General features: G+C 36.5%; 1 protein-coding gene across 1 annotated transcript; it reads left to right on the top strand.

The window, feature by feature from the left end:
- Nucleotides 1–2,149: 2,149 nt before the first annotated feature.
- Nucleotides 2,150–21,613, top strand: LOC306999911 (heparan sulfate glucosamine 3-O-sulfotransferase 6). Its single transcript, XM_079615019.1, has 2 exons — nt 2,150–2,919; nt 19,001–21,613. Exons 1-2 carry the CDS (start codon nt 2,408–2,410, stop codon nt 19,617–19,619), a joined length of 1,131 nt encoding a protein of 376 aa, XP_079471145.1. The 5' UTR covers nt 2,150–2,407; the 3' UTR covers nt 19,620–21,613.
- The last annotated feature ends 2,943 nt before the right edge of the window (nt 21,614–24,556 follow it).

Genomic DNA, 24,556 nt, shown 5'->3' with positions numbered 1-24,556 from the left:
TTCTTCATCTTCTTTTGTGTTCAGCAGAAGATAGAAACTCATACATGTTTAGAACAACTTAAGGGTGAGTATTTGATGACATAATTTACATTTTTGGGTGAACTATCCCTTTAAGAGTTGTGGGTACAACAGAGTAAGTTTTCAAATTCATAATAAATTTGAGAGAAAGGGCTTGGCAAATCGATTTTAGAAGTTTGGGGGGGAAATCCTGACTAGAGGGAAAATGTTTTGCTCGAAAGTATTATCAGCATCTCTCTGTAAACCTGATTTAGAATAATATTTATTGTGAAATCTGAATTGAAGTGAAATAGTTTTTCTTAAATCTACAGTAATACTGTGTAAAAAAAGATATGTGTAAATATTGTCCAGATAGCATTTTAATAATTTGCTTTTATTTTATTACAATGATAAATAAGTCAATTATTTGTTGGTCAATTGTCGTGTTTATAATTCCACACTTGCTGTTTGTATTTCTTTGTGCCCTCATGAAAAAATAAACTATACCAAAATGTATTTAAAATACTTCATACTTATATTTTATACTTATTTCAGTACAATAGTACTATTCATTAACATATTTACTGACATATCGCTTGAGACTTACTGATATAAATATAATAATCAAACTAGGCCTACTTCTCCATTGCACAATGTACATTTCTTAATATTAAGCCTAAAATGTGTTTTAATGTAACGATTATTAAGGACAGTTTGTTCACTGTAAAATATCAGTCTTTAAATGCAAGATATTTAAAGTGTTCCTAAAGTATACTTGCAATAGATTAATTTTAGCACAATCAAACACTTACGTACATTATATCTTTAGTTGGGCCTTTTCCTAAAACTAAAGTGCATCAAGTACAAAATTATTTATTCCAATTTAGCAGACTTTATATACATATATCAATGTAGTATACCGAAAGTACAAAAAATGTTGGTTTAACTTAAAAAAGCAAGTTACCTTGTTGCCTTAAAATTTTGAGTTCTTGTAATTCAAAATTTTTGTTAATACAATGAAGAAGAATGGTTTAATAAACAGAAACTCAAAATAGTATGTTTTCTTCACACATTAGTTATCGAAGTTCATTTGACAAAAGATAAAAAGTTGTGATAACAAATCATGAAAATATTTTTTTACAGTGTATTTATATTATAAATATGTACATTTATTTGCAGTATACTTAGCATAAAATAAACGTATTTCAAATAGATTGTGGTATATATATATACCACAATATATATTGTACATATTGTATTGCACAATATATATTGTGCAATACAATATATATATACAATATATTGTATTGCACAATATATATTGTACAATATTTTGTGTGTGTGTGCGTGTGTGTGTGTGTGCTTGTTTATGTGATTTATGAGGACACAAATTTGTATAATGGCATGTGTATTACACTGGTATTACAACTTAAACGTGGTTTATGAGGACATTTCATGAATCCTCATAATTCAAATAGCTTAAAAAACATAAAAGCCGATGTTTTATTAAAAATGTAAAAATGCAGAATGTTTCCTGTGATGGGCAGGTTTAGGGATAGGGGCAGTTTGGACAGTATAAAAACCATTACGCCTATGGAGAGTCCTCATAATGCACCCATAATGCACACATAATGTGTGTGTGTGTGTGTGTGTGTGTGTGTGTGTGTGTGTGTGTGTGTGTGTGTGTGTGTGTGTGTGTGTGTGTGTGTGTGTGTGTGTGTTGTGTGTGCGTGCGTGCGTGCGTGCGTGCGTGCGTGTGTGTGTGTGTGTGTGTGTGTGTGTGTGTGTGGTGATTTGCTAAGTTTTAAGTCACCAGAGAGCATATGAAGGAACAGACTGTCTCCGCTGAGTGTGTGGCCTGCAGGACAGGTGTTGCTCACTGACTGACCTCTTCATCTCCACTGCCTATGTAGGAAAGAAAGTACATGCCATAAAAATACCCGAGATAACATTTCACTATCTCTCTTGTGCAGTAAGAGCTGTGAACTTTGACCTGTTCTTTTCTTATCCGCAAATAAAACAAGCTCTCTAACTCACATCGATTTAACAGTACTTAATGGATTTGTAACTGCTTAGGAAAGTCATAAAAGCAATTTGGGGAAAAGGGGGTGGGACTCGGGAGGCAGGGCGTGGATTCACACCAAAAACGGGTGGGAGATGAATGGGTAACCCTGGTCACCCGAAGCTGCACGACTGCGAGACTCCAAGCCAAAGAAGTCATATCCAACAAACAGAACATGACAAATATAATTCGTTATGTTACTTCTCTGGATAAGATGCTCGCGCAAATATGCTGTGCATTTGATTTAGTGACTTTGAGGCGTGAGTAAATCTCACTAAATGTTAAGTCTTGCAACCAAAAGTCACTCTTTTACATTTAATACGGCATGATTCCTCCGTTTAACGTGTTATGTCTTGCGAAGCAAAGACACTCATGGGATGTTGGACAACGAGTTTCGACTTCGGACACCTGAAAGCGCATTCCAAGGTGTCCGTGTTCTTTACCATGATCCTTATATTCACCTATTTATTCTACTGTCTCACTGGATACTGCGATTCCATGCCGAGTGCACTGTACGTGCATCAGAGTTTCAGAAGCAAACTTTTCCCAAAGGAAGGGAAGAAACTCCAGCCGGGCGCGCACGGGAACGGCTCCGTCGTGCGCGAGCTCCTCGATCAGGACGCGACGGACGTGGAAGATGAGATGCGGCAGCGATCTTCAGGCTATGACACTTACACCAATCTTTCTGTGTCAAACAACTTTGGGACTAAAGAGTTTCCTCAGGCGATTATCATCGGCGTGAAAAAGGGGGGAACGCGCGCGCTTCTGGAGTTCCTGCGCGTTCACCCTGACGTGCGAGCGGTGGGCGCAGAGCCGCACTTCTTTGACAGGTTTTATGAGAAGGGTCTTCAGTGGTACAGGTAGGTCGTCTGTCAATAGTGTGAATTATATTATCGCTGTATCCTACTATAGGGATATATAGGGATTATAAAAAATAAAAAAATAAAAAACTTAATTATGCAGCCATGAAAGATATCACGCGGTTGTTGCATGAATGTACACTAGTTAAGCCACACGTGAAAAATTATGAATGCAATTGGCTATAGGCTACACCAGAGTGTCATTTTTCTTAAAGAAAATTTTGAAGATAGGCTACTCTATCCTGTGTCTAATACAGTGAGCCTAATTGTTTTGAACCACTTTACATTGAAGCATCAACGCCACACACCATTAACTGCCAAATATGGTTTGTTTATTTGCTTGTTTGACTCGGGGCGGCATGTAAAAACTTTCCTAGTGACTGCATAGCAACGTGCTAACAACCACTCCGTAGAAACCAATGCCATGGCAACCACCCGTTCTAGTAGCCTACCACTCGTGCTCGAAGTGGGAGAGGCAAGAAAAAGCTACATATTAAAAACAAAAGTGCCAGTTCTACTTTGTAAACCGATCACAAATAATAGTCTTATCTGTCTGCATATCTGAGGTACAAGCTTCTGTCATTGGAGAGATCATTGGTTTAATTAACTCCTCAAAAGAGTTTTCACACTAAGACTTCTTTCAAAACTGCATGTTTAGACTGTCCGTCAACCAGTTATACGTTTGTCTGCATGATCAGCAATTGATTCTTCCTCTCTATTTGAATGCCACTTGGTTCATTAATATCACCTGTCAATAACCGGCCCAGTTTAGAGTCGTGTCTCATCGGCAGGACATTCAGCCCTCTGTCAATATAATGTCTGTGGATTGACTGTTTCTCTCATCTGTCTCTCGTCTCATCCAATCTGAAATCAGACACATGGGAATCATATCTTAAACGTGTCTATTAAGAAATACTTTGGCCCAAAATTAAATTCTGTCCTTATTTACTCACTTCCCAAACTGTTGTTATTTTCTTCATAGAACCTGAAAGGGTTTTGCAATGACACGAGGGTGAGTAAATGAATGATGATAGAGTTTTTATTATGGAGATGATAATAATAATGGACGGTTTATGATGCGTTTCCTCTCTGCTGAAGACAGCTATAGCCTGTGAAGCGACTTTGAGGCTTAGTTTGATGATTTCTCTCTCTTTCACGCACTTGCACACACATTTGTTCCAGCATGTGGTGACAGCCTTATGTAAACAAACTACCCATGTACGGGGTTTTTGTAACTATAATTCAATATCAGCCTTGTCAACACCACTGGTATTCTGTGTGTGTGTGCAGATGTGTAATGACAGCTGAGCTATTGTGCATGCCAGCTGGAAGCCCTATGGAAGAGAGTGTGTGTGTGTGTGTGTGTGTGTGTGTGTGTGTGTGTGTGTGTGTGTGTGTGTGTGTGTGTGTGTGTGTGTGAGAGAGAGAGAGAGAGAGAGAGAGAGAGAGAGAGAGAGAGAGAGAGAGAGAGAGAGAGAGAGAGAGAAAAGGTGCTCATATACTTTATCCATTAAAAGGTCAAGACTTGTGAAAAATTGTCCAAATCATTACTACATTAAATATTGCATATATTTAAGGCATATGTTTACAGGTGTTTAGTCAAACATTTTATTACATTTTTTTTATTTTATAATTTTATTTTAATTTACATTGTTAATAATAGTAATCTACAGCAATGAAAAAAATTAAAGTTACTCTGTATTTTCATAATCATATTTTTATAAAATGCTTAAATATTTATAAATTTTATTTAATTATTATTATAAGTAACACATATTAATTTGTATTATATATATAAATAAATATATATATATATATATATATATATATATATATATATATATATATATATATATATATAATTATAATTTGTGACCCTGGACGACAAAACCAGTCACATGGGTAAAACATTTAGATGTATCATATGAAAACTGAATAAATAAGCTTTCCATTGATGTATGGTGTGTTAGGATAGGACAATATTTGGCAAAAAATAAATGTGTTATATATTTACGGTAGGAAAATATCCATGATATTTACTTAATATCCTAATAATTTTTGGCATAAAAGAAAAAACTATAATTTTGAGCCATATAATGTATTGTTGGCTATTGCCACAAATATACCCGTGCGACATGTGACTGTTTTTTTATCCAGGGTCACATATATATAATTTATAAATTAATTATAATAACTGCACAAGTTAATAAAGAATTGTAATCTATCATATAAATCTTCTAAAAAGCTGTTTCTATCATTTTTTTTGCTATTTTCTTCTCATGAATTGCTAATATGTTCTGATTAACATGTCCATCCATTACATGTTCTTTAATTCTGTGCATTAATCCATAAAAATTCTTCCTCCCCCACCTGACACTAGCACCTTTTCATGACTCCATAAATCACGGTGTGGAATAAAAGTCCCCCTCCCGATCAATGATGAATGCAGACGTGCTGAATATCGATCCTTCCTTAACCAACTGCATTGCACTTAGGCACGGAGACAGTTAATTAACCTGTGCATATTCAATCTTGCTGACAAACTGCTGCTGCCTCTTCAGCTCCTGAGATTCTTTATGATTCTTGGCCATGAAGGTTTATACTTTAAGGACCTGTGCTTTAAGAGAATAGATATAGGTTTATCTCCTGTCTCGTGAGTGCTGTGTCACAGAAGGCTCTTAGAAATGACGAGGAGAGAAGTTTATTATTTAAACGACTGAAGTGTATCCCTAAAGTAGGTTTCAGAGTAAGTGTTGGCATTATACGTATGCTAAAGGTGGTCAAAGTAATGATAAAAAATATATATTAAAATTAGTATATTAAATTAGTATAAAATTTAAAATAGATGTATTTACTTTGTTTATATATATATATATATACATGTAATTATTTCATATTTTAGATATAAAGATTTATTTTTGCAAATTTGTCCTAAAATAAATGACAGAAGAAATGGCTTAAAACAACAGTTGATATTTAGGCAGAATTCCAACAAACTCTTAGAAAACGCATTAGCGCTCAATCCATTCTACGCAAAAACCTAATAATTCTTCAGCTAATCTGTCCCTGCATGGTGTTAATGAATACATTTACATTTTGCATTACACATTCAATTTAGATATTAAAGCCATACATTTCATGATGTCAGAGTGCCGATTTGACAGGCTTGATTTCCCATATGACCCGGGTCTCTAACATTAAACTAGCCATTGATTGATCAGGGCTGAGGGTAGTGGTGTGGAAGAAACCATCAGCGCTGCAGAACAGAGATAGATGAGTTATCTATATCCTCAGAGTCGTGATGAAGAAGAACGGCCAGGAAGCGACTGATGAAAACCATCATGTCCTAAAACTATTTGTTGCACCAAATGCAGAGGGTCTCTTGATAATAATTATAGGAGATCTTGTTTATATGTGACACTAAACAATCTTAACAGATCTCAGATAGAGATAAAAATAAATTGCATTGGAAGGGAGGCCTAGACTTATAAATTATTGGCATCGATTGTTCCCGTGAAGAATCCATGGAATCTTTTCATTCCACAAAAGGTTCTTTATAGTGGGGAAAATGTTCTTTAGATTGTTCAAATGTTCTTAACACTAAGAAAACCGTATTCTTTTTAAGAACTGTTAACTGAAAGGATATTTAAGCAACCAAAAAAGGTTCTTCTATTGGTTTTCTGGGAAATCCCCTCTTTGGGAACCTTTATTTTTTAGGAGAGTTTCATTATCTTAATAATTTGATAATCGCAGGAAAAGGTCCGGGAAGCAATTTCAGCTGCTTTGTAAGCTTCTGCTATTTTTCTCATTTCATCGGCACGCCCTCTCTTCAAAACCCCGCCCTCCAAATGTATTTAAGCCAATCCTGTCAGCAAATCTGAATATGCAAAATCATGACTGGCAGAGAGGGTTTCTGATTGGCTATCTAATGGTGCGTTCACACCGGACGCGAATAGCGCGTCAGGCGCGAGTCATTTCAATGTTAAGTCAATGCAAAGACGCGTTACGCGCGTAAAACGCGTGTAACGCGTCTTTGCATTGACTTAACATTGAAATCACTCGCGCCTGACGCGCTATTCGCGTCCGGTGTGTGGGTGCAGTTAGGCTATGTTTACACGGAAACGATCTGAAGAGAAAACGCAAAAGTGGCGTTGCGTTATCACTTTTTATTCTGTGTTTAGACAAGCGTTATGGGGGGGGATCTGCGTGCATATGGTGACGCAAAAGTGTGTGACATTCGATGTAGTATGCACTCCAGGCGGCTAGGTGGCAGTGTGAAGCACTGAAAGAGAAAGACACGCTGACACAGTTTTTCATGTTTAATACGGTAAAGCTGCGGCTTTAACCCTCGGTGCTCTTCGCGTGTCGCTAAAAAATGACAGATTTTATTTTTAATTTTTTTGTCAATGAAATTAATGCTATATTTTAGTTTGATAATGTTTTGTTATTTTCCTGTACTGGCGCATGCCTGTGACGTAAACGTGTACGCGACGCCTTCACTGTCTAGCAGACTTTTGCGTTTTTACCCTTTAGACGGGAACGCGACGGTGGAGCGTTTTTAAGATTTCCACTTTTTTGCGTTTTTAAGCCCCAAAAACGCAGTCGCCGTGTAAACGAAAGGCACATCCGATAAAATATTTTTACGTTTTCACCAGCGAGCGTTCTCGTGTAAACAGGGCCTTAATCGACTACAGCGCCCGTTATTTTTTACTTTCTATGTGTCTTACATTGACACACCTGGCTGAGTTGTAAGTCTGTGAGAAACGCGTTTAACTTTGCTTTGCCTTTGAATTTTTATTTATTATTATCATTCTTTTTTTTAATGATGTGGTTAGCAGGATAATAATTTCCTAAGAAATAACTTGGAGTGGGTAAGTAAGTTACAGTCTAGGCCAAGAGAAAGAAAGCTTTGGCTTGTCCCAAATTTGTTCACCAACCCACAACGGCATAGATAGTTGTTTTTGATGCATGGCTTCTCAGCAGAAATGCCTCGTCTTCTACTGCTGAAGTACAGAGAAAAGCCCAGTATATCCCTCTTGAATACATTGCGTCCAATAAAAAAAGTATGATTAATCAGGCAAAAAAAGTGGTTGAAGACGCTAATCCTATACCAGAACCTCTGAATTGTGCAGCTGCAGTCGTTCTTCTGCTCTGCCTGTTAAAGCTGCTCATACGCTGGGCTGTTAACCAAGCCAGGGATGTGGTTTCCTCCAGGCCGGTCTTAAAGCTTCATTATGCTGCTACACACTCCATATTGAGTCACTTAAAATTCTGTGTGGTGCATATTTGAACAGATTTCCATTGTACGATCTGTTTTTACTTTTATATTCCTGCATGTGTGCATTGAAACGTCTATAGGAGCTACAGAGAAGCTATCTGGTCACATATAAATCTACCTCGGTTTTATAAATGTAGTTTTGCTCTTTGGCTTCGGTTCAGTCAGCAGTTTGACACAGAAACCGTTTTCACTGCACACACCACCATAGCATATAGTTCATTGAATATACACTGTGCCAGGTCTTTTTTCCCAGGGTCCTCCTGCCAAATTTATACTGTAAATTTATGTCAGGCGTTTGTGGGCATTTAGCAATGTCCTGATACATGACGATTTCCAGAAACATGTGACCAATCATGAATCTTAGATGCATTAAGGATACTTGCATTGTTTGGTTTTGTGTGTTTTTTTTTTACCAGCAATACTGTGTCAATTTGTGATCAGATTCCCAAAAGCTCTGGCCAGTTTTGCTGCCCACCAGTAACATTAGTTTATCCAGCAATTTAAAAAATGCAATAAACATTAATTTAACAACATTAAATGTAACATAAAACTCTAATGTACTCAACTGATTGGAAAAAAATAAGAAAAACTATAAAGAAACATATTTCAAAAAAAAAAATACATCAAATATGAAGTGTCACGCAGGGAATGTTCATTTGTTTTTTCACCGTAAATTATACAATGACTTGTTCTTTTTCACTTCCAAAAACCTTAAATTTAACAGTATTTTACTGTAAAATGACACTAAATTAAACAGGTTTTCACTGTAGCAGTTATACAGTCTTTTACCGTTAAAATCACGATTAATTTGTAACGCTTTGGCCAGTTTTGCTGCCCAACAGTAACATCGGATCATCCAGCATTAAAAACATCCCCTCTGCCCACCAGTGATCTGCAGCCGAGGACTTCTTCCTGCTCGGTGTTTCCGGTGACTGATCCTTAACACAACTTCAAACACTTAATATCTACAAAATTTCAGCCAGTCTGTTTAGATAATTAGGAGCTTCGGAAGCAGATTTAAAAAGCAGGAAGAAAAGGAAGCGCATCCTGCCGGGGCTTCAAGAGACTAATCAGGAGGATAAAGTTGGATTTGCAGTTCATTGTTTTGAAATATAATATAACATTATAGAATATGTAAATTGATCTTCAAATGAAAAAAATCATTTGGAAAAGATTTCACCCCCACCAATGTGAGCACTATGGTATCATTGGATGAATATTTTTTGGTCCTGACACTTTCACAGAAGATATTCATGTTTTAATATTTAGACACTTCTATTGATTGCTATCAGGAAGGATAAATAGAGTTTCAATCAATATAACAAAAAGTTAAACAAATTGCCTACCCTAGCTTTAACACTTCTAACAAATATAATAATAATAATAATATCTTTATTTTATAAAGCGCCTTTCAGAAAACCCCCCTTACTGTAAACAGAACAGAACCAACATGAATGTATTGCAGATATCATTAATTCAAGATTTTAAAGTACAACATGATTCGAGAATTGATCCTGATTCAAGGGGAATCAGAATGTCAAATCCTGACTGGATGAGAGGAGGAGCTGGGGAGGGAGGAGGGTAATTTGCTCCGGATAAATCGACAGCTGCTGATAATACTGAGGAGCTTATATAGTGATAGGCGTCGTATTCCTATAGGTAGACCTGGAGCTGATGCGAGCTTGACTAACGTGACCTGCCAGAACTGACGCTACGCTTGATATACATAAAAATCTGATCATAGAGTTAGGGGTCATGGAAACAAGTAGGAAAAATATATGTTTTAAGGTGGGTTTTGAAATCGTGTAATGATGAAAGGTCGCGGATGTGTTGGGGCAAAGATTTGGGGCAGCGGTGCAAAAATCCTTCCACCAAACGATGACAGTTTGTGCCTACGGATCGTCAACAGACCGGTATCGGAAGATCTAAGTGTAGGTACTGTATGGATGAGATCAGAAATATAGTTGGGAACAAGACCATGGAGTGCTTTGACTGTGATAAGGAGTATCTTGTATTGAATACGAAAGCGAACGGGTAGCCAATGAAGTTTGCGTGAAATATATTTATTGATGAATTGGGTAAGCCATAGAAAAGAGAATTGCAGTAGTCAAGCCGTGAAGTGATGAAAGCGTGAACTAGGGTCTCAGCATCGCTGATATTTAGAAATGGACGCGATATTATGTAAATATATATATATATATATATATATATATATATATATATATATATATATATATATGTATAATATAAGATACATACATGTACACACCCAAAAAAGACAAAAAAAAAACACTAAGTACCAATTTTAAGGATATTCTCTCAACCCTGGCAACATAGATAAAAAACTTTTAGATGATTCAAACTGTAATTAAAATGTGTACAGCTCTGGTTTGTTTGAAACCAGTGTTTAACCCGTGTAAGGCTTTAAGTCATGTACTGCTTTCATTTCAATTGGCAGCATCTTCCAGAGTTGGGAGCCCTTTTGAGAAAAGTTCTTTATATTATATAATTATATGAGTCATCACTTAAAGTAGTTCGCAAAAAAATGTATGAGGGTTTTTGATTTTGGGTTTGGCTGCTCATAGATGCCACTAGCTAAGGTAGAATCGAAAGGTATTTTAGAAGGAATTTAAGAAGAGGGAGTTGACTGTTTAAATACATCTGTAGGTGTCTTTTTCTGCCTCTGTGTCTTCATCTTTGGGTGTGTTCATCCTGCCACTGCTTCACAGATAAACCCACGCAAACACACACTCAGCAGCACTGCTGATTTTCCCACATGATAGGAAGGGCAATTAGTTTGCCCCTCTCTCTCTCTCTCTCTCTCTCTCTCTCTCTCTCTCTCTCTCTCTCTCTCTCTCTCTCTCTCTCTCTCTCTCTCTCTCTCTCTCTCTCTCACTCTCTCTCTCTCTCTCTCTCACACACACACACACCTCTCTCTCTCACACATACACACACACACACATCTCTCTCTCACACACACACACACACACACTCACACACACACACACACACACACTGAACATTCTGATAAACCCCCCCCCCTCTCTCTCTCTCTCTCTCTCGGATGTGAGCGTTTAAACCTCGACTTCTCCTTTGACCTGTGGCTTTCCTGCGATGCCACACATGCAGAGTCAAAACCTGGTGTTTCAGCGCCCACCGAGTGTCCCAAGAATTACAGTATTGTATTGCTCCGATGTTGCTCTTTCAGTGTTTAACAGAGAGCTCAGTTTGGACTCATTTACGTAGCAACTTTGTTTCAGATGCAGCATTCCTTTGAAGAAAAGCTCAGATCATCTGGTCTTGAGTTCGTGTTTAAAATCGTTGTCAATAGTGACGTATAGAAAGTCTAGAAATGTGCGATCATAGGATCTGTTCTCAGGAGATAAAACTAAGAAGTCTCTATTTAATGTAATTGATGTCTAAAAGACACAATTGGGACGTTTAAGAGGACTTCTCTGTCATTTCTTTTCCCTAAGGGCTTGTTTTGTCTCGTGCTTTCTGTCCGTTTGCATGTTCGTGCAGTTTAACTTGGTATTTCCAGCTGACATTTAATTGCTTCCCACAGTTTCTAGAAGCTTCCATTTGCTGTGTAATGACAAGCCTGTGTCCTCAATGCTCTCAATAAGAAGGACCTGCCGTACTCGACCACTTAACTGAGCGCTGCAATTACATTACTTTAGTTTTTTGTTTTGTTTTTGTATGGGCCTTTTTGAGTTTTACTTGCTTCCCAAAAGTTAAGATAACTTAAAAAAAAACTAAAATATTGGACAAAAGATCCCTACTGCATGGTTTCAGGCCCATGGTTAACCCTTAAAAGGAAGCAACTTCCTCCCAGAGACTCATTGCTGCCAGATGTGGCAGAGATCCTACGGGAACATCCCGGGTCACTGCTGCCAGACACAGGGGGGTGTTCAGTCTGGATGTTTTCCTCTGATAATGGGAGAAAGGTCAGATCCGGTGGTTCATGTAAATGAGGGAGAGAAGATGCCACTCTGTTATGACGTGTATAATGCAAACAGCTCAGAGGAAGAGAATAGGAAAAGCTTGTCGTGTAATCAGGCATGACTTACCGCTCTTTGTTTATTGTCTCTTTTTTATAGTTTAACATGTGTTGGGTTCAAAAATGTATTTGAATATTTTGAAAAGTAACCCACAGAAACCTAAACCAAACAGTGGTGGTCTGTCAGTATATTTGTCTGGTGTCCAATATGAAACCATGTACTTTTGTTAATCTTTTTCAGGAATATTTTGAGCCTTTACAAACTAGCTAAACATTTTGTTATCATGTCTCATAAGTGATGCAGATTTCTCACGGGAGTGAAAATAAATACAATTGAAAATCTATCAATCTATCTATCTCCTTATCTCTATCTATCTATCTATATATCTATCTATCTATCTATCTATCTATCTATCTATCTATCTATCTATCTATCTATCTGTCTATCTATCTATCTATCTATCTATCTATCTGTCTGTCTATCTATCTATCTATCTATCTATCTATCTATCTATCTATCTATCTATCTTTTTCATTCTAAACATCATAACACATTATCTGTTGTGTGCAAAATTTTAACACCAATTAACACAGATATGTGTGTGTCACTGATTGTGTATTGTTTAGTGTTGTTCCTGTCCTCACCATGCACCTTTTCTTTCGTTTAAAATGAGTGAGTCATTAATTTCATTATGCTGATTTATGTACTGTATTGTGTTGTGTTAAGTAGTCAAACAAGTCAGGTAAACATGTTAAATCAATTGTTTTCAATTAACCACTTACATAATATAAATAGTCATACTTATTCTCTGGAACATTTCCCAACCCAGACGACTGTTCACAGTAACTGCCTCTATTTTTGAAGATCTCATTCCCGCCAATAGGAGGCACGGTTCATTGTTCTCATGAATGAGGGGGAAATTGATGTTCTGTTTGATTCTTAGTTAAACATTGTTAAATATTAATAATTCATTGAATTTGTTTTTTTCCCCCAATGTTTATATATTTTTGTATTATTATAACAGTCTTTGTTACTGTTAAATCAAATTTTTTTGTCTTTTGTAAATGTCTTTATTACCTTTAATTTCTACATGGTTTAGTCCAAGTATAGGTGGGGCTTGGCCTTTTTAAGAGGGCCTCTCAGAGTTGTTAGGAAGCTAGAGTGAGTTGGTTTATAGTTCTTGCTCTGTTTTTGGGTCAATTTATTGACATTGCCAAAAGTTTGTTTGCAAGTAACTTTGAACAGTTTATTTTAGTTGTGTTTGTTTGTCCTTTTTTTATTTACAATCTGAATACCATTTGCACTTATTGGAAAATCTTTTTTTTTTTTCACTTATTGAAATAAACTTTTACATCATCATCACATCACTTAAATTGTATGCATCTATCTATCTATCTATCTATCTATCTATCTATCTATCTATCTATCTATCTATCGTTCTATCTATCTATCTATCATTCTATCGTTCTATCTATCTATCTATCTATCTATCATTCTATCTCTATCGTTCTATCTATCCATCTATCTATCTATCTATCTATCTATCTATCTATCTATCTATCTATCTATCTATCTATCTATCTATCTATCTATCTATCTATCGTTCTATCTATCTATCTATCTATCTATCCATCTATCCATATATCTATCTATCTATCCATCTATCCATCTATCTATCTATCGTTCTATCTATCTATCTATCTATCTATCTAACTATCTAACTATCTATCTATCTATCTATCTATCTATCTATCTATCTATCTATCCATCCATCCATCGTTCTTTCTATCATTCTATCATTCTATCATTCTATCGTTCTATCGTTCTATCGTTCTATCGTTCTGTTTGGTGAATTTATTGTGTTGTAAGGATGTTTAGATTTTAGAAAAACAATGTTAAAATGTAGTTTTCTTACAATTTTTAATGCTTATTTTATAATCAAAGAACGCCAAACAAATTGAGTTTGATACTTTTAGAGGCCATTTTTGCACCAGGCCACCCGCAGCCGTGCCTTCTGTACTAGTAAACAGAAATAAATTGTTGCCAGGTTCTGAGCTGATAAGCTCACATGTACTCCCACATTCCCGGCCCAGATGCTAACCACTAGCGCTGCGCTAGGTGTGATCAAAACAAACAGCATGGATGCTAGCCGCTTCATCACCCTGACCACCGCACAGGTAACAGCAGCTGCTGCGAAGCCACCCGATAAAGAACAAAACACACGAGCGAACAACTGGCGAGAGATCAAAGGTTGTCAGAGGTCGCTGGTTAGCTGCGTTTGCAAACCTGGACAAAATGGGGGCTTTATCTTGCTATGCTTCTTTAGATTTGGAGATCAAATGGATGGACCAGAGTGTGTGGGCCATTGGCGTGAATTTAGAGAAGCCCAAACTATTCGCCTATTACCAGCTTGCTCTCCCAAACGTAAACATGATGTCAACAGACACGGCCAGTGCCATTATGGCTTCCATTAGCTTGATTACTCTGAATTAAACAAGCACTTAGCTGTGTGTACACAGCCAAACAGTGCTTGCACTTTAGATGCAGGGTGAGAATGACAACATTGACATTAACCATGACATTGTGAATCCAAATTAAAAGGTTTGCATGCTTGTAATGCATCAAGATCACACCTCTAAAAGCGGGCACTGTGAACATCCATCATGTAAACATACTTGAAACACTTTTGAAGAAATGCTGCATGATTGGAATAGGTACATATCAGTTATTGTATGACTTCAGAAGTTGCATGGCCTAATTTGATGGTGCTTTTTTAAAGTTGTTTGTCCTTCTTAGAGCTTAAAGTCAGCATGAAACAGAAGTTGCAGTAGTTTTTTATTCCCTATTGTGACATATATTTGACTGAAACAGCTTCCCGAACAAGAAAAAATATAGCGTGGGACTTGATTTTGTCTATATTGAACTGATTGGATGGTTGTGTTTTGCTATTGGTGGATCTCATGTGAGTGACAGGTTGCTCCGCCCTTATATCAGTAAACGCGTCATCAGAGGAGAGAATTAAGGAGATTAAAGGGATACTCCACTTTTTTTGGAAATAGGCTCATTTTCCAACTCCCCCAGAGTTAAACAGTCGAGTTTTACCATTTTCGAATCCATTCAACCGAACTCCGGTTCTGACGGTACCACTTTTAGCATAGCTTAGCATAGATCATTGATTCTGATGAGTCCAGTAGCATTTCTTTCAAAATGACCAACGAGTTTTAATATTTTTTCTATTTAAAACTTGAGTCTTCTGTAGTTAAACCGTGTACTAAGATCGACGGAAAATGAAAAGTTGCGATTTTCCAAGCCTATATGGCTAGGAACTACTCTCGTTCCGGCGTAAGAATCAAGGAACTGTGCGGCCGTACCATGGGTGCAGCAGGCGTAATGATATGACGAAGCACCTGAAAATAGTCCCCAGCTCGGTTACTTCCAACATGACCGGGACTAAGTTTGTGTAGTTTTTAGGCGGCAAATTAGGTTTCCTGTGCGATTAGCCATGGTTCTGTGCATAGTAACGGGCTGTGATAGTAAGTCGAGGGTATATTCTACCGTAATGTTACACCGAATACCAACGAATGCTACAAGGCACGCTCCCTGTGCAAGCAGGTTGTCACGTTGGTTTGTTGACAGCAAGTGCTTCGTCATATCATTACGCCTGCACCCATGGTATGGCCGCACAGTTCCTTGATTCTTACACCGGAACGAGAGTATAGTTCCTAGCCATATAGGCTTGGAAAATCGCAACTTTTCATTTTCCGTCGATCTTAGTACACGGTTTAACTACAGAAGAGTCAAGTTTTAAATAGGAAAAATATTGAAACTCGTTGGTCATTTTGAAAGAAATGCTACTGGACTCATCAGAATCAATGATCTATGCTAAGCTATGCTAAAAGTGGTACCGTCAGACCCGGAGTTCGGCTGAATGGATTCGAAAATGGTAAAACTCGACTGTTTAACTCTGGGGGAGTTGGAAAATGAGCCTATTTCAAAAAAAAAGTGGAGTATCCCTTTAAATAAGAATTGATTAAAGGTTACATGGACAGGAAGTTTTTAAAAGAAATTAAGATGTGCACAGATACATCATTTCTAATAAATACCGCAATATTCCATTAAAGATGGTGATTTTTAAAGACTTTGAATGATTTCAGAGTGGATAAATAGAGACAAAATGTTGTGATTTTTGGTGAACTATTCCTTTAAAAACAATGCAGATCAAATAATATGGCAAATCCAATTTCTCAATGTTGTTCTTCATTCTATTTCACAGTCATCAGGCCACTGGCATAAATAACTATGACTCTTGTCTCTGTGGTAAAGCTCTCGAAGAGGAATATGATTCTTATTAGAGTTCAGTATTAGCCTCAGTATTAGAGAGAGAGAGAGAGACCGCTTTCCAAACGCCATCCCAGACCAATGAAGAGTTAATCTACTGCATATGTTCTGTATGGAAATAGTGAGAGTTAGTGTAGAAACTTTTCCACTTGATGCTGGAGCTATTGGACATTCATCGAGATTAGCTGAACCTTATAATCAACAAGAACCATCATATATTTATACTTAGTTATATTTATTTATTTATAAAAATGTATTTACAAATTATATATTTTATATTGTTAATTATTACCATATTAGAATAAATAATTATTAATTTTAATAATATATTATACCCATCTATTAATTTTATTTTATACAGGCTACAAATCATTTTTGAAAAATGTCACATTTAATTACAAAGAAATGGCAACTAGACCTAATTTTGAAGTAATATTTTGAAGCAATAACCCTCCTTTTATTTACACTTTGTGGTATGGATGGGCAACGATTAATCGTGATTAATAAAAGTTTGTGTTTAAATAATATATGTATGTGTACTATGTATAATTATTTTGTATATATAAATACACAGACATGCATGTATATATTTATGAAAAATGTGTTATTTATATATAAAATATTAATATTTGTATATAATATCAATTATATATAAATATATACATGCAAATAGTTCTTAAATATATGCATATGTGTGTATTTATATACAAAATAATTATACACAGTAGGCTACACATACATACATTATTTAAACACAAACTTTTATTTTGGATGTGATTAATCGTTGCTCATCCCTATTTTGTGGTAATAAAGGCAAACTTTTAAACGAGGATCTCGCAAAAATGATCAAATCAGCACGAAATGTGCAGGCGTTCTGCGGACAAAACCCATCAATGACTGCTTAAAGCTTTTATGGTTTCGTCTTTTTTTTTTTTTTTTTTTCTAGCAACTCACCAACTCCCTTCTCGTTCATTCCACTGGGCTGGTTTTTAATAAAGTCAACTTTAATGTTTATTTAACAACACTTTGCATTACCCAGAGTGAGTAATTCAACAGTGACCTCATCAGAGAAGTGCTTGTTTTATATTTGATAATAAAAAGAACATCTTTCATCATGATGAACTGAAATGCAGAACACTTGTGACAGCTTCATCCGCTGGCGAGAGCTGAAAATGGTGGCAATTATCACGTCTCCAGAGTCACTTTTAATAAAGTTTTTCATTTAGCAGAATTGCTTAAAATTGCAGTTCAATATTTAGTTTGGACGACATAGGTGAAGCTGCACATAGTTTCTGTCCCAAAACCTATGAGCTGCCTACTTTGACGACATTTATGTGCACTCCGAATGCAAATGCTGTTCTGAAAGCCAGCCTTATTATGATTTTGGCCAGATTCGAATGCAGCTTCCCTAAAGGCACAGTTCTTTCAAACATTTAAATTCTGTCATAAATGTCATTCCAAACCAAACATGTATGACTTTTTCAAAGTAACTTAGTTTGTGTTACACAGGGGAAAAAAGTAAGTCATACAGGTTTGGAACAACGTGAGGGTGAGTAAGTAATGACAGAAAAGAAAAGGCAATAAGACAATCCCATAATACATATTTTTTTATTCTTGTGCCTAAGCAAGCTTTATCAAGATGCTTAAGCCAATTTTAGCGGCCTTGGTTCTGGAAGCATTTTCCCATACATATTTTCATTCATTCATTCATTTATTCTCATTGTCTGGTTGGTGGAGATTTCTTTCCCGGAATAATGTTTTTAAACACGATTATTATAAGTTGAAATAATGTAGACTGATGGCTTCTGCCTAAGCATATACCATCGTTTAACAACCTTGTAGCTTACAGTAGGCTATGTCTGTCTTTAACGGTTTATTATAAGTTATGGTTAAAAATCAATTTCCCTATGGAGAAAATGAATGGGATTTTTACTTCTGGAACCCATTTCCACATTTCTCATACTGTGGCAACTTTGGCCCGTCTTTAAAGAACATATGTGCAAGTTCAAGTTGGGTATTTTTTTGGCTCCAAGGTAAAAAAAAAAACATGGTATGGATCAATATCAACGCCATATAGATATAATAATGTTTGATTGAAACCTCAGGAGCTGAAGCTTGATTACATTTCCGATAGATGCTCTAAGTGGTTGACCAATTACAACAGACTGGGAAGCTGACCAATCAGAGCAGATTATGTTTTTAAGAGAGACCGGCTTTAAAGAGACAGTAACTAAAACAGATTCAGACAGAGGGTGAAAAAAGGTGCTGCAGCAATGTATGAGAAAAATCATGTAAATGTATTCTACCAGACCACACAGATAAAGTTATAAACTTGTAAATGAGCATTATACATGCATATTGGCAAGATTTAGGTGTTTCAAACCATTTAGAAACCATGTTTGATCACAGACTCCTAATAAAAGTGACCTCCATTATGACCGATTTTCACTTTCTCTTTCTGTAGGAACCTAATGCCTCGTACTTTAGACGGCCAGATCACTATGGAGAAGACACCCAGCTACTTCATCACACGTGAAGCCCCTTCCCGAGTTTTCTCCATGAGCCGCAGCACTAAACTCATCGTGGTGGTCCGTGACCCCGTGACCCGGGCCGTGTCAGACTACACTCAGACTCTGACCAAAAACCCCGGCCTGCCATCTTTCCAGAACCTGGTCTTTAAGAACTCCACCACGGGTCTGATCGACACGTCCTGGAGCGCCGTGAGGATCGGCATCTACTCCAAACACCTGGAGAACTGGCTCAGGTATTTCCCGCTCGCGCAGCTTCTCTTCGTGAGCGGCGAGAAGCTGGTGACGGATCCGGCGGGAGAAATGGGCAGGGTGCAGGATTTTCTGGGACTCAAACGAGTGGTCACCAATAAGCACTTCTACTTTAACCAGACTAAAGGCTTCCCGTGCCTCAAAAAGCCGGAGGGAAGCAGCAGACCGCGATGCCTGGGGAAGACGAAAGGAAGACCGCATCCGCACATCCCGCAGGAGGTGCTGCGCAGACTCAGGGATTTCTACAGGCCTTTCAACATGAAGTTCTACCAGATGACTGGCCAGGACTTTGGCTGGGACTAAAAGAGTTGCAGCCAGGACCCTTTTTGATAATGCAGAAAGCTATGAAACTGTCTATTGATTTTCAGCACCTTCACAGTATGTGCAGTCAAACGCTCATGGTGCATATTGTGTGTACTGGCCCAGAAAGACAATATCCTCTTACACATACAGTCTTTACTGGTAAATTACTGGTAATGGTAACGGATGATTTAGGAGCTGATGTGTGAATGGTCTCTTATCGGTAAAAAGCCAGAATGCTGTTGCTTGTGTGAACAGCATATTTGTGTATTTACTATTTACTAGTAGAGTCATTCTGGCAATTTGACGGTAATTTACCGGGATTGCTGTGTGAAAGGGGCTAATGAGCAGCAAAAATCATTTTTGATCTCTCAGTTTAAGTCAAGTCACTTTTATTTATATAGCCCCTATGGACATAGGGTTTGAAAAAAATTATGAGATGGGAGGAAACTTTATATGCAAATCCTTTAGCATTCTTTCGCAAAATGCTTGCGTTCCCCGATAAAAATTATATTCTCTCGCAAAAGGTTAATTGTGAGCAAACCCAAAGTTTCTCAGGGAAACTCGAAACTTTTGCGAGAGAAAACAAAAGCATTGAAATATATTTTTCCTCCCATTTCTTATTTTTTTGTTCATTCACCATGTCACTTTTAGGGGCTCTGATATAGCGCTTTATATAATACATATTGTTTTAAAGCTGCTTCACGGTAACAGAATCAATGGTGCAAACTTCATCAAATATATCAATTCAAATTCTGATCTAAAGCATCTCTACAAAGTGTAGATTCAGTTCAGTCAAGCTCAATTCAGTTGAGTTCTGTGTAAAGTTTACTGTGTAAAATTTTAAATTGTAAAATGAGTTCAAATCATCTATAAGCCACTCTAGAGAGTGTCAATAGTGTTGTTACTCAGCTCAAGTCAGTTCAAGTTTTGTTCTCATAAAGTCAGAATCAAATATTAAGTGTCTTTTAAACCCCAAATGAATGCATTGAAACATTTTTACAAACACTCCTCGTCATTAAATGCATTTTAAACAGACATGTAACGAACATTAAAGGCTCAGGGCAGAAGGAGGCGGGAACTGGCGAACGTTTAACATAATCTTTAATCACCAAATAAACAAACGACAAAACAAAAGTAAAGCGGCAGCCCCTCATGGACGACTGCCGCATAGAAACATGATAAAACACGAACTAAAGTCCAGGCCTGGTCCTCTCTCGTCCTTCACTGTCGTAGTAACACTCCCTATTTTCCACTATATATTGGCATTTTACCATCTACTTTTTGTTTGCGTCTGATTCAACTGAGTATGATCTCATACTGACTGAACAGAATAAAGGCTCTGATGTTTGCTGCCTAAACGCTCCCTTATTTCACATGCCCATAATCATGCAGCTCAAAACACATTTGTTCTTTGTGATTTATTGCTGCCAAAAAGAGCAAAACTTGGATGTTGTCATTCAACCACTGTTATGTAACAGACATGAGACATAGAGGAAAGAGAAAAGAGGGAGGGAAGCAATAGAAATGTACTATACAAACTTGTATTATTTATTTAGTGTGTTTTTTCTCATGAAAAGAAATTGCCTGCTTCTACAAGAGATCCTGTTTTACAGTAAAAAAAAATATTTTGACTCTTTGGTTTACATTTTGGACCATGCAATTGTTTTTATGCCTCTTTCTTTCTTTTTTTACGACAGATGATTATTCATATATTTCTCTTAGGATATATTTTCATAGTGAATTAGAGCTATTTAACCCCTGTCTAAATAGTTGATTTTCTCAATAATTATACAGGGATGAATACTGGACTACGCATTATTCTTAAGACAATATCTGCAGACTGAAAACAAAGATCTGCTTCTGCTGTAAATTGCTATTATTTATATTTATGAATGTAAAGATTTGTTTTGATTTGTCAGTGTCCAAATATATATTGAAATCAGTGAGCAGCTTTTTTTTCTACAAACATTATAATAAATAAACATGATAGGAACAATGTGTATACATTTTATTCATTTTACTGTTCTCTGTGATCAAATATTTGTTATTACTGATTAATTCAGCAGAAGTTTTAGAGATACATAATTAGTAGGAAACATATTGGTTACACTTTATTTTAAGGTGTCATTGTTACAGTGTATGTGTTTAAGTACCTACATGTACTTACTATAGGGTTAGGGTATTAGGGTTTGGTTGAGGGTTAGTTGCATGTAATTATGCATAATTTACTGTTATTACTGTGTTATATACACGTAACATATGTAACAAGGACACTGTAAAATCAAGTGTTACCGAACATTTTTATAACTTCCCTTGTACCAGTGAAGTAAATAGAAAGAAGATGTAAACGAGTGTAGCTGTCAGTGCCAACCAGGCTAAATGTGAAGTTAACATTCTGAGCTGAAGCTTTCTGATGTGTAAGCAATCAATTTGCAAGGGTCATAGAGACCTTTAGGATGGTAATCTTTGACCCTTGACTCCCGGATGACCCCCCACACCATGCCATATTAAAGCGCTGACCACCAAAGCTGGCCACACAGACCCTTTTCTCCCACTGCATTAATGTTACCGATCGAGATACAGACTCTCCATTCCTAAAAAAAATATCAAAATCAATAATTGTCTGTTTAAGTTTATAGTTCCACTGCGGTGTGCCATCATCCATTTAGTCCCCCGTCACTATGATTTAATCCAGATCGAGTGCTGCTCGCTTCCAAACATCCATAAAATGTTATTTAATGGAGGATTTACAGCATTTTCCAAATCCTGATAGATTAATGTGGCTCGTGTGGGTTTATTATGTGAAGACGTGGAGAGCCTTAAGCATGATTTTAATCTATTGAAAAGACACACAGTTCCCTATTTAGAACTCAAGGAAATGTTTGGAGTCAGTAAGATGTTTGTTTTTTTTAAGAAGAAGTAGTAATACTTTTATTTAGCAAGTATGCATTCAATTGTTCAAAAGTGACAGTTGAAACATTGATAATGTTACTAAAGATATCCATTTAGGATAAATGCTGTTCTTATTTTGTTCATCAAAGAATCCTGAAAAATCAAATGTATCATGATTTCCACACAAGTATGAAGCAGCACAACTGTTTTTAGCATTGCTAATAATCAGAAACGTTTCTTGAGCATCAAATCATCATATTAGAGAGATTTCTGAAGGATCATGTGACACTGAAGACTGGAGTAATGCTGCTGAAAAAATTCAGCTTTAAATAATAAATTACATTTTAACATATTTTACATTAGAAAACAGTTCGAATAAACTGTAATAATACTTCACAATTTTACTGTTTTAGGTGAAAATAAATGCACCGGTCTTTCTTGCTTTAAAAAAATCAGTTTGAAGTTACCTGAGGTGTCTACAAGAAACAATTTGAGAATTAATACAAAAAAATCATCTATTTCATAAAATTGGCTAAATTATCAAAAGTTCAGGATGAGTCAATGCGGTCTCAGAGAATGTGACTTAACGGACACAACCTTTCTGAGATCTGAAGTGCGGTTCTGGTGGTCTTGAGAAAGGTGAAAGGCTGTTCTTTGTAAAGTTGGACATGTAAATAGTCAATGAAAGAGCACTTGGTTGGCTAGAGGAGAATAAAAAGAGCATCATTCAAATCAGTGGCACCGGAATCAACACCCAAGAAAAATAAAACTGCTATTTCTGTCTTGAAACATAAGCCCCGGTCTTCTGTCTTTCTACTGAAATGGACTTGAGGAATGTCTTTGAGTGCTTCCCTCTTGTAAAGTCTTCTTTGTGTCCCTGTGGCCAGAACCAAATCAGCGAAAGCTGAGATGTTATCCTGTTCTGCAGCTGACTGACTGCATTCAAATGCAAAGTGTGTGTGTGTGTGTGTGTGTGTGTGTGTGTGTGTGTGTGTGTGTGTGTGTGTGTGTGTGTGTGTGTGTGTGTGTGTGTGTGTGTGTGTGTGTGTGTGTGTGTGTGTGTGTGTGTGTGTGTGTGTGTGTGTGTGTGTGTGTGTGTGTGTGTGTGTGTGTGTGTGTGTGTGTGTGTGTGTGTGTGTGTGTGTGTGTGTGTGTGTTCTCTGGACTACAGAGAGATTAGACTGTAGTGCTAAAATCTCCCTCAGATTAAAACTTTTCAACTCCTTGGCTTGAAAAGAACAACTGGTGACCCTGAAACTAGAGGTCAAGTATCAGCATTCAAGTCTTGGAGAGACTCTTAAGTACCTGACACACTGATATTCATGATATTCCTGTCGACAACCACACAAGAGTGCAGACTATCCATCAGTTTAAGGCTATTGAGAAGCTGCAGTTTTGATCAGTTTATTTAGTTTTTTTTTGGCACAATATTAAATACAGTACAATAAAAGGAAAGAAAATACATACAGTGCAGGGATTTATATATCTATCTATTATATATATAGCTATTTTATATTATTATAATTTTTTTGCTAAATTAACATAAAAATGGGTAATGCTTCGTTTTAGTGTCCTTGCAAGGCGAAACTGTCGAACGTGAATGGTTGGCAAATAAATTAAAAGCAGATTTATTATAGTTAAATAAAGTGGGGGAAAAAAACATGTTTGTTACTTGAAATAAACTTACCATTAAATTAAATTAAATATTTTATTTCAGTATATGCCAAGGAATAATTTCTCATTTTCATTTTTTGTTTTGTTTTTTCTTTTCTTCATGTACTAAAATAACTCAAACTGAAATAAAAATGCATCAAATTTATATTTAGACAATGTTAACAATAATAATAAAAATGACAAAAACACAGAAAAATTACTAAATGTTTAATTAAAATGAAAAAATATAACAAATAAAAACTTGGGTCAAACTGTTGATACTAGTACGGTATCTCAATTATACTAAAATAACATTGATTAAAAGAACAGCCGAAATGTAAAATTTTGTCATTACAGTGTATATATATGGTAGTATATATAGTAGTAGTATA

The sequence above is a fragment of the Phoxinus phoxinus genome (genome assembly GCF_949152265.1).
Source record: "Phoxinus phoxinus genome assembly, chromosome: 6".
In the NCBI taxonomy this organism is placed as follows: Eukaryota; Metazoa; Chordata; class Actinopteri; order Cypriniformes; family Leuciscidae; genus Phoxinus; species Phoxinus phoxinus.
This window is presented reverse-complemented; position numbering and strand designations above follow the sequence as displayed.